The 11,798-nt window shown below is 44.0% G+C and overlaps 1 gene segment (V, D, J or C); it reads left to right on the top strand.

Moving 5' to 3' along the window:
• The first annotated feature begins 10,909 nt into the window (after nucleotides 1–10,909).
• LOC107122187 lies at nucleotides 10,910–11,326 on the top strand. The segment is given in 1 exon segment: nucleotides 10,910–11,326. A coding segment is annotated over 1 exon segment (417 nt).
• The last annotated feature ends 472 nt before the right edge of the window (nucleotides 11,327–11,798 follow it).

The raw sequence follows: 11,798 nt of genomic DNA, 5'->3' as shown, positions 1-11,798 counted from the left end.
CCAAGAGACTTTCCCACAATTATCTTGTAGAAAGCTGATCAAGAATTAATATATGAAACATAAGGTAAAGGTAAAGGTTCCCTTGCTCGAAAGCCAGTCGAATCCGACTCTAGGGTTGCGGTGCTCATCTCCGTTTCAAAGCCGAAGAGCCAGCGCTGTCCGAAGACGTTTCGAAGTGGTCCCTATTGATCTACTTGCAATTTCTTGCTTTCGAACTGCTAGGTTGGCAGGAGCTGGAACTAGAGACAGGAGCTCACCCTGTCTTGCGGCACCCGGGTCTTGAACCATATATGAAACATAAGGACGCATCAAAGCAAGTAGGCTTATTTCTCTGGCTCCCATCCTTTGTGTGGCCTATGAATAGGCCTCGGGTGTGTGTGGGGGACAACAACAGAAGAGCCCTGAAACTAAGCAGATCTGCAGTGGGGGGGGGGGTTTGCAGGCCCCAAAGAAGAATCTGTACACATTGAAAGTTTGAGTTCAGTGGCACCTTTAAGACCAACAAAGTGTGCATTAGGGATCCCAAGTCCCCCTGGGGGGCGGGGAAACCCCCCGCTCCAGAGGCCCGTTCCCTGGCGCCGCTGGATCGGGCCCCGGGGGGAACTCCTCCCTGACGTGCGCGTCACCCAGAAGTGACAGGAGGACGCTGGGCACGCTGGTGGCGGGGCCACGGCCATACAAGGGAAAACTCCATGGTTTTCCCTTGTATGGCTGTGGCCCTGCCCCCATCGTTCCTGGCATCCTCCCTTCACTTCCGGGTGATGTGCGTGCGATGTGCGCGCACAGGACGCCAGCCGGAAGCTCCTTCTTTGGAGATTTTCAAACAGAGGCTAAGTGGCCACCTGACAGCAATGCTGATTGTGTGAACTCAGGCAAATCATGAGAGGGAGGGCAGGAAGGGTTGCCTCAGAGCTTAGTTCTCGTGGCCCAGGGAAGTGCTGATCACCACTTTGAGGTCAGGAAGCAATTGTTTTTCCAGGCCAGTTTGGCTGAAGATCATGGAGGGTTCCCCTCCCCATCTTCTGGACATGGAACAGCACTGGGGGTGTGGGGGGAGAGACATTTGTGAACTTCCTGCATTGTGCAGGGGGTTGGACTAGATGTCCCTGGAGGTCCTTTCCAGTTCTATGATTCTATTATTCTAAGTGCCTTGTTCAAAGTTTTCATACCTGTTGATTCACACTTTCCATGAGAATTTTTGAGTCTCAGTGAGAAAGGAAGATTGTAAATGAGGTACTTAAGTAAATAAATAATTTTCTAAAGGGCAGAAATAAGAGACGGAAGGGTAAAGTCAACTAATGTTACCCTAGCAATTTGCATTATAGCAGAATAATTATACCACAGCTATTACTTTGTAGGTACCATCTGTTGTTGTTTTTTTTCAAAAACCTCCATTGGGGTACATTTGATATTTATTAGGAAAGGAACTGAAAACAAAATGGTCATTATTATAATTCTTCTGTAGACATTTATGATGATGTCTCATTTGGAACCTTCTGTACAGTTTTGGTTGCCGTATATCGAAAAGGGGAACTGCAGTGCAGGGAAAAAGTGTAGGAAAGTGCGACCAAGATGATTATGGGGTTAGGTAACCTTTTCCTTTGAACAAAGGCTGAAGACTCTGAAACTTTTCAGTTTAGAAATAGACTACTGAGGGGAGGATATGTTAAAGGTTTATAAAAATATGCATGGGACAGAGAGATGGAAGAACTTTTTCCCCCCTTTACCCAAAATATCAGAACTTGAAGGTACCCAATGAAGTTGAAGGACAATAGATTTGAGGTAGGCAAAGAAGTTCTTCTTTACTCAACAAGTGATTGAAATGTGGAATTCCCTGCCAAAGAATTTAGTGATGGCCACATGAACAGGTTGCTTTAATTGGGGATTGTATAAATTCATGCAAGAGAGGTCCATCAGTGGTTACCAGGTACAATGACTAAAGGGAACATCCATAATAAGAGACAGTAAAACTCCCAATACCAGTAATAGGAGTCAACATTGCAGAAGGCCTTCACCTCTACAACATTTGATTGCCCCCCCCTAGGTAATTTATAATTTGAATCTTCCTTCCTATTCTATGAATACATTGCTCCCATTCTGTTATGGTATGGTAAGGACTGACTCTTTCGGGTCATGCGTATGGAGTATGCACACGGGGACTATCATTGCCAGTGGGCTGTGGTGTTGCTCTTTTATGCTGGCTTGTATGTAAATGCAGGGAGAGTTTCCTGTTTAAATCAGCCCCTTGTCAGTCCCAGCGACACAATCTTCTGCGCCTCATAACTTCCTAGCCTATTTTGCAGTCAAAGAAATCAAAGGAAAATGATATGGTGGCTTCGATTTGTTTTCTTTTCAGCAACACTCAGAGGTAATGTTTGGACATTCACACAAAGAAGATAGTTACATCGAGATGGAAATGTGAAGCAGGCCCCTTTAAAATGTCTTTCTTTCCAGGTGTCCTGTCTGAGGCCCAGCTGGTGGACTCCGGAGGGGATATCAAAAGGCCCGGATGGTCCCTCCGCCTCTCCTGTCGAGCCTCTGGCTTCACCTTCACTAATTATGGCATGCACTGGGTGAGGCAGGCTCCTGGCAAGGGTCTGGAATGGATTGCACTGATATATTATGATGGGAGCAAGCAATTCTATGCCAGTTCAGTACAAGGGCGCTTCACCATCTCCAGAAACAACCCTTCCAACATGCTGTATCTGCAAATGGACAGGCTGAAGACTGAAGACACTGCAGTTTATTACTGCGCAAGATACACAGTGAGAGGAAGTCAATCTAAACACCGACAAAAACTCCCTTCTGTCCTTGGCAGCTCTCCCAGTTGAGTGACCTGCACATAAACACATTATTTATTGAATGGTGGGATCATCACGGGAAGTGCTATATTTGGATTTTAGTGTCCTTTGCATAACAGAGAGTTCTGGTGTGTGATCTTTGCTACACATGTAGAAGCAGAAGATTGTGCCTAAAATAAAGGGAACTGGAATATTCGGGCCCAGGTTACCTCCACACATGCACACACACACACTGTCTTGCTAGCTGCATAGGAAGCTGTGGTTGCTTGGCAGCAGAGACAGGGATGTTGGAACATGTCCATGTCTTTAGAAAACAAAGGGGATATTAGGACTCTGAACCCTCACAGCCAGTAGGGCATTAGAGTTAGCATGTGTCACTCAGATCCAGAAGATCCAGGCTCTGATCCCACCTCTGTCCCGAAGGGTTGCTGGCTGACATTGGGAATGGCACCCCCCCACACACTCCCTTACTTACTACACAGATTGTTGGTGAGAGGATGGAGGACAGGAGAACAATGTTATCTGGTTTGAGTCTTTGTGATCTTTCCTACAGATAAAGAAACTGAATGTTACTGTGTCAAAATGAAGGGAAATGAAATATCCTGACCTAGGTTATCTTTGAACACCCCCTAAACCCCTTCTAGTGGCATGGGAAGCTATGGTTGTCTGGCAGAAAACACTGGGATGATAGAACATTTCTCCCTCTAGGGATGGGAATGAAGCAGCTCATGAACTAAAGTTCGTAGTGAATTTTGGAAGGTTCATAATTCACAACGTCAAGTTCATGGCAGGTCACCCCTAGCAAGGAATTTATTATCCAAACGCTAGCTTGCCTTTTTCCAGATATTCTCCAGCACACACTGAATATTTGGTGATTGCTACAGTGGGATGTGGTTTATCACAATTTATTTTACTTTTGTAAAAAAAACTATTGTTGCATCCTTTCTCACACTATGTTAATCTTTCCTGGAGGGATCCATAACTGGAATCCAAGTTATATGCCCAAACCAACCTCTGTTCCATTTACAAAACCTGAGAAGAGGGGAAATAGAGGGGGATGGTACCCAAGAAGAAACACAAACCCAATTTGTGACCCACCAAGGTGATAACAGACAACCCACCATGGTATCCAGTCTTCTTGGAGCTCTTTCGAGAGATCCAGAAGGCAACAGAAACAGGAAGCTGATGAAATCCCAGGTGGGGTACCAGGCATGGGCCAGGTTTGCCTTGGTGGAACACAATGACTTCACCTTCAAAGGGGCAAACACACCAGGACGAATCCAGAGCTGGCATCAGAAGCATTACAAATTCTCAGTCCATCCACATTTCTCAGTCACAGCTTCTATACTTTTGAGAGACACGACTGATAAGGAATCCTAGAGCGAACCCTGCCCTGTTTCTAACAGCCTCTTTATTTTTTCATGTGTTGCTGGAGGAGGGACTCATGTAAATCCTTTCTGGAGGCTCCAGGGACAGGGAGAGGTCCTCTTCAAAAGGAAACCCCTTGCATTTAGGAATCTCACTTCCTCTTGGTCATCAGAAAAATCATCCCTGCCGAACAAGTGCATTTGTCATTTATATCATGAAATCAGTGCTACTTCTCTTGATTTCCTTGGTGACTGTTCCAAGGGGTAAGTAAATTTCCCATGAAGAATTCAGACATATTAGGTGGTTAAACTATGATGTGCTGGATCAGTTGCAATGTTCTTTCTTCCCCAGGGGCCCTTTCGGACATTCAGCTGACTTCGTCTGGGCCAGAAATGGTGAGACCTGGAGAGAATCTAAACCTGGTCTGTAAAGTGACAGGGTTCTCCATCACCGCTAAGCATTACGCTTGGCACTGGAGCCGCCAGCCTCCCGGGAGAGGTCTGGAATGGATTGGAAGGATGTATGTTTATCTCGGGACCAAGGACTACACCCCCTCTGTCCAAAGTCGCACAAGTATTTCTGCAGATGGCTCCAGGAACCAGTTCTCCCTCCAGCTGAACTCCCTGACAGCAGCAGACACAGCTGTGTATTATTGTATTCGGCAACCAGAGCCGCACAGTGAGCCAAAATCCATTGGGGCTGAATCAAAAAGGAGGAACACACATTTCTCATTCCATTCAGCATTAAAAAACACCCTTCAGTGTCAAAGAACCATGCAGTCACATAGAGCAGTGAAATAAATGCTGAGTCAGCCCAGACATTTTTTTTACACTTAGCTACCATCAGTTTTTCAGTATCCATGTGCACAGCCACCACGTCATGCATAAAAAACTCTTTAAGGACCCTGCAGGCATAGCTGATATCAGGAACATGGGCTTATGGGTCAGGTTGCCAAATGGCGTCCTTGTTCTTGCTCCTGTGCCATTACAAAAAGCAAAGAAACAATAGAACCAGGTGATAATTTAGTATCTCCATGTTTTAAAATCATCACCAGTTGATTTTTGGGCTGAAGGGACAATAGCAGACAAGGTATTTGTTTCTACCTAATTGGTGAGGTATAGGATGGAGTTGGTATGAGTAATTGTACCCCAAACATATTGTGCCTCCGACATGAGAGAATCTCAACTGATATGAATGCATTTTGAAGGGTTAAACTGCCCCATAAACTTCTCCCTTTCATAATGTTCCTCAGAATTATACGATTTTCTTATGCAGGGACTTTGTGAGCACAATGAAACATTGCTGTTTTTGTAGGGGAACTAGCAAAGTGCTACCCAATGAAATGGGTAGCAAAGGAAAAAGGGGACGTTGTGGGGAAAATTACTGAAAAATGTAGATGATGAAGTGCTTTGATCAAATATGGTGGTCTCCCATCTTTCTTTGGCTTCTCCATCTATGACAACAATGGAGAACAAGACACCAGTGTCAGAAACTGCATTTGGAGGGGCTTTGGAAAGCAGCATCAAGAAGCAAAGGTGATATTTAAAGAGGAAATGGCCTGTTATTAAGGATGCAGCAAATGGGGTGGGAAAATGAATGAGGGTTTCAATAAATACAAGTGACAAACCCCCAGTGGGCACTCTCTGCTTGCCACTGTTCCCCCCACCCCTGGTTTCTCTGTTTTCCACCCAGGATATGCAGATTCCCTTCAGTAACTCCCATTATCATCCTGAACTGTGTGTCCAAACTGCATGTGCTTAGCTTCATTTTCTGATAAGCTTTGCCTTTCACAGACAACAATAAGTACCCATTGCAAAATGCAGGGACTTCTAGCAATCAGCAAAGCATCATGAGACATCTCTTTATGAAGGGAGTTTCCCTTAGATTGTCTAGTGAGGTTGAGAGTCGCACAGGGGGCACCTTTGGTGTGGATCAACATGAGTCAAATCCTCAGCACCCTTGCAGCATAGAGAGAAGAGGGCCGAGACATGGCAATAAATGAGGAGGGAAGCAATTTAATTAAGTAGATCAGCCATAGTCTAAATCGTATGAGTTCAGCTCAGTTACCTTTAATGTCATAATGGGAACAGTAAAATACATATAATAACAATTCCAACAAACTAAAATGTAATAATGAACCATTAAAATACATACAAATCAGTTTAAAAGCCTGTATCTGATTTTAATCCCTTCAGGTAGAAACTTAGCAACCAAAGCTGTAATTTCAAAGTTGATGTTGTTTAAGAGATATTGGATAATTATATTGTTATTAGCATTAGAATTAAAGATCAATGACAATGGTAAAAGTTCCTTATGAATGGCTGCATGAAATTGGCAATTTAAAATGATATGTTGAATTGAGTCAAGAGATTTTTAAGGAACAGTTACACAACCTTTCATGAATGGGGATTTTTTTGAATCTGCCCAATAGCCTATTTGAGAGAAGGACGTTTAATCGAGCTAAAGTAGATGCTCTACGATGTGAAGGAACATCAAGATTGTGAAGGGACTTAGCCATTTGGTTATGTCGTGTAACAAGATTCAAAAAAGCATGAGATGAAGAATGAGGATGTAAAGGGCACAGTTTTTAAATTTCTAAATCAATCTTTGTTTAATTATCCAGAAAACAGTGGTTTCATCCAACAAAAGGAAATTATCGATAGAAATACCAAATCGGTTAAAAAATTTTTTTCAGTGCCTGAAAACCCATTGATACTGTGTGGATTGAGTTCTAATCATGAAATGAGAGAATTTGTTGAAGCTCTGAAATGTATTTTGAGCCAATATTTAAAGGTAGCTAACCAGGTTTTCATTTCTATAAGATGTTGACCCAGTTCAATGCATAATGCTGAATAAGGAACACATCTAGGAACACCCAGGAGTTGTGGAAAGAGATTTGCTTGGATCCTTGATGATTCTTTTCTTCATTCCTGAGTACAGGAATATTAATTTGGGAGAATGCTTTGAAAGAAATCAGAATGATTCCGTAAGGTTTCCCCAAACCCAGCATACGGTAGACAGGCCATGCTCCCTGTTTTCTCCCTTCGTCCCTTTAGCTTAAAAATAAATAAATATAACTTAGAGGAATGTGACGGAGCACTTGAAGGGTTTCAGCAGCCCTTATACACTGGAGTCCATGCAAATTAGCCCCACCATTTTGTTTCCTTAAAGCCCACCCTTGTCAGCCCAGCCCTCCAGACTCAGAACACCCAAAGCCTCCTGCCGGTCCTGGCGTTAATCCTCTCTCGGCATCCTCCAACACAACAACAGCCATGATCTTCTGGCTGAAGCTTCTTCCGTTTTTTGCAGCTCTTTGGGGTGCTTTTCTTCTTTCCTACCCATACCTTGAACAATTACTTCTGTTGTTATTGTTGCATACAGTTTCCCCAAATTCTTAACTTGCCTTTCATTTGCAGGCTGCCACTCAGTTCTACTGGTGGAAACTGGAGGGGGAATTGTCATGCCTGGAGGCTCCCTCCGTCTCTCCTGCAAGGCTTCAGGGTTCACCTTTACTAGCTATCAGATCCACTGTGTCCGGCAGAAAGAACTGGAATGGGTGGCTGGAGTTAGCAGCTCTTCAGGCAGCACCCAGTGGTATAACCCCAAGGTCCAGGGCAGATTCACCACCTCCAGAGACAATTCCCAAACATCAGCCTATCTGCAAATGAGCAGCCTGAAGCCTGGAGACACAGGACTGTATTACTGTGCAAGAGACACAGTGACAGCATTTCAATTCCTGCTAGTACAAAAACCTTCAGAGTAGTGAGAACGCTGGTACAAAAACCTTCAGAGTAGTGAGAAAAAACAGAGGACACTTCCTTGCAGGATGCTGTGGCAGAATGGGGGTGCCAGAGAGCTACTATTTGACAGAGAGCTACTATTTGACATACAAGAGAAAAGATAGGAAGCATGGGAGAAAGTTAACTTACATGGATCTCAGATCAACTAGCAGCCTGAACAGCCCTGCTTAGCCCAACCTTGTCAGAACTTGGAAACTAAGCAGGGTCATCCGCAGTTAGTACTGGGAAGAGAGACCTCCAAGGAAGTCATGAGCACGTGATGCTGCCGTATACTGAATCAGAGCCTTGGTCCATCAAAGTGAGTATTGTCTACTCAGACTGGCAGGTGTTCTCTGGGGTCTCACTTCCACATATTCTACAACCTGATCCTTACTGGAGATGCAAGGGATTCAACCTGGGACCTTCTGCATGCCAAGGAGATGCCCTACCACTGATTCATGGCTCCTCAACACACAAGCGCAGGGTTACCATCCAGAGGCAGATCTCTTGCCTGGCACACCCTGTGGTCATCATGAGTCAGTTGTGACTTGTCAGCACATTCTCCTCCTCTTCAAATCAGCATCCTGCCCCTTTGATGTAAGCACTGGTTGGACTGTTCCTCCATCCTTTTCCCATGAAACAAATCACCAGAACAACATACTAAAGTGAGGGATGCCGTCAAAGAGCTCATGGCTACTGCTTAAATTCAAAGACCTGTGGGATTAATTCCCACATATTCTACAACCTGATCCTTACTGGAGATGCAAGGGATTCAACCTGGGACCTTCTGCATGCCAAGGAGATGCCCTACCACTGATTCATGGCTCCTCAACACACAAGCGCAGGGTTACCATCCAGAGGCAGATCTCTTGCCTGGCACACCCTGTGGTCATCATGAGTCAGTTGTGACTTGTCAGCACATTCTCCTCCTCTTCAAATCAGCATCCTGCCCCTTTGATGTAAGCACTGGTTGGACTGTTCCTCCATCCTTTTCCCATGAAACAAATCACCAGAACAACATACTAAAGTGAGGGATGCCATCAAAGAGCTCATCCCTACTGCTTAAATTCAAAGATCTGTGGGATTAATTCCACATGTCCCTTGTGCAAACAGAACATGTAAAGTCATAGTTTTCGTGCCTTTTGCTGCTTCCTTGGGTCAAACTTTCCCATGTGGGAGGTTTTGTCAATTTCCTATAAAGCATTTAAAAGACCCAAAGGAATGTGGAACAGCATCAGTGAATGGGTTACTACTATTTATTTTTTTTATTTTTTTAAAACCACTCTAAAACTGGGCAGCAGGAGTGAAAACAGGATATATGAAAATGCTCCCTAGGACAGCATTTAAAAAGAGAATCAACTGGAAAGAGTCTTTACATAGATCCATCATTAAAATCACAATGGGTAGGATCCAGTCCCCCACTAGATACTCTCTTTCCACAGATGCTTTTGTGTATACAGAATTTCCTCCCTTCACCCCTCTGCTGTATCAGCTGCCTGCCTGTGCACAGAGAGGTATATAGTTCATGGAATGGTTCTTTCAACCTTTGAATACTGTGAATGAAGAATGATGTACAGGGTTAGCAAAGGGCCCTCATTATACTGAATCAGACCTTTTGCGATGATGGTTATGTAAATGTAAGGGCAGCCCCTTTTCAGACTCGGGTTCACGTCTTTCTATGTTATCTCTACCTGAGGTATCATCAACCTGCTTCCTGTACCCCCCCTACTTCCTGTACCACACAACCCCCTTCCTGTGCCCCCTCCTTTCTCAAGAAAGCCTGTGTGGAGAGTAAGTTGACTGGGAACCTGAAACTCCTTGTATCAATTACTCCTAAATCAATTTCAGTGACAATCAGAAAAATAAATCTTATTGACACCTTATTAACATCTTATTGACATCAGAAAAATAAATCTTATTGACACCTTCTTTGGCTTTTTACTCTCTCCAGCTTTCAACAAATCAGATGGAAAGAATGTTGTGCCTTCAATTTCTTTTCTTTTCAGGGCTATTCAGAGGCATTTTTCTGTTCTTTAGAATAAAGAATACGGTTTGTTTGTTTGTTTGTTTATTGTCAAAATTATACCCCGCCCTCCCCACAAAGCAGGCTCAGGGTGGCTTTCAATAGCATGATACATTCCAGGTGTAAATGGGATGCAGATCTCTAAAAATGTCTTTCTTTCTAGAGGAGAGGACCAAGGTCCAGGTGGTCCAAACTGGAGGAGATGTCAAATGTCCCGGAGAGTCCTCCCACCTGTCCTGTAAAGCTCCTGGGTTCACTTTCAGTGACTTCAACAAGCACTAGGTGAGGCAGGCTCTTGGAAAGGTGCTATATATTTGTCAGGGAAGAAAATGTATGTAGTCCACCGTGATGGTCTATAAAGACATCAAGCATGATAAATATATATGTGAATGAACCCTTTGAAAAGCAACAGAGGTTTCCCGGAGACCCAGTTGGGTGCCATACATGGGCTAGATTTTTGGAGCATCATAGTAATTCTAAGGCAGCCCACAAGAGACAAACACAACACTATCGTCTTATAAAAAAACAGTCACCAGAAATGTTCTCTGCCTGTCCATCCATCCACTGTCACAATTTCTATTCTGTAGGGAGCTAAAATTGATAAGGATCTCAGGAGTAAGCCCTGCACTCACTTCTTCTAACACCCTCTTTATAGTTGATGCATTTCAGGAAGGAGGGGGTCATGCAAATCCCAGGTGCTCCAGGGGTGGGAAATGCTCTTCTTCAAAAAGGAAACCACTCACATTTAGGGACCTCACTTTCTCCCAAGTCCCCAGAGACATCCTTCCTGCCAAGCTCGGACATTTCATTATTAATATCATGACATTAATCCTATGCTTCCTATGTTTCTTGGTCACAATTCCAGGATGTAAGCAAATATTCTTTGGAGAGTGAAGATATATTGATTTGGTTGAATCCCTTGTTCTATGATGATCCCGATGCATTTCAATGCTCTCTCTTTCCCAGGGGCCTCCTCAGATGTTCAGCTGACGTCATCTGGACCAGGAGTGGTGAGACCCGGAGAGAATCTCAGCCTGCTCTGTAAGCTGACAGGCATCTCCATCTCCAGTTCTACCTATGCTTGGAACTGGTTCCGTCAGCCTCTCGGGGAAAGTCCGGAATGGATTGCAGAGATATACCCTTATGGTGGGAAACAGTGGCAGAACCCTTCTCTTCGAAGCCGTATGACCATTTCTGCAGACACCTCCAAGAATGAGTTCTCCCTCCAGCTGACCTCCCTGACAGCTGCTGACTCTGCAGTGTATTATTGTGCTCGCAGACACACGGTGAGGCGAGGCCAATGGGAGCTGCATCAGAAAGAGGAACATGTGTTTTTCATGCCACTCAGTGTTTGAGAGTGTGCAGCTCAGTGTGAAAGAACAATATTAGGCCACAGAGAACACCAGCATAAATGCACAATTGAGTCAAGCACTAGCATTCCAAGAGGTTAGCATCGATTCTTCATGCACATAACTGCCACATCATACACAGAAAACTCTTATGGAGTCTGGGGTTGCATTTGAAATGTGAGAAAGATGGCACTGTAGGTCAAGCAACAATATGGTTCCCTTGCCTTTAGAAATAACACAGCAACAGGTGATAATAACAATCTCCATGCTTTAACAATTAACACCTGATTTTATATTTTCCACATCTGAAATTTAACTAATATCAATTGTCCAGATTTTTGCAGCAACGAACAACCAATGTGGCTAGCGGTTGCTGAAAGAAGTGAAACCGTGCTTGGATTTCTTCCAGCAGACGGAGCGATTTTGTTGGAGCAAAACTTAAAAAAAACAACACTCCTGCCTTTATAATATTTGATTT

The sequence above is a fragment of the Gekko japonicus genome, unplaced genomic scaffold (assembly GCF_001447785.1).
Source record: "Gekko japonicus isolate JY-2015 unplaced genomic scaffold, Gekko_japonicus_V1.1 scaffold8153, whole genome shotgun sequence".
NCBI lineage: Eukaryota > Metazoa > Chordata > Lepidosauria > Squamata > Gekkonidae > Gekko > Gekko japonicus.
The sequence above is the reverse complement of the archived record's forward strand: the minus strand, read 5'-3'. Positions and strand labels throughout refer to the sequence as shown.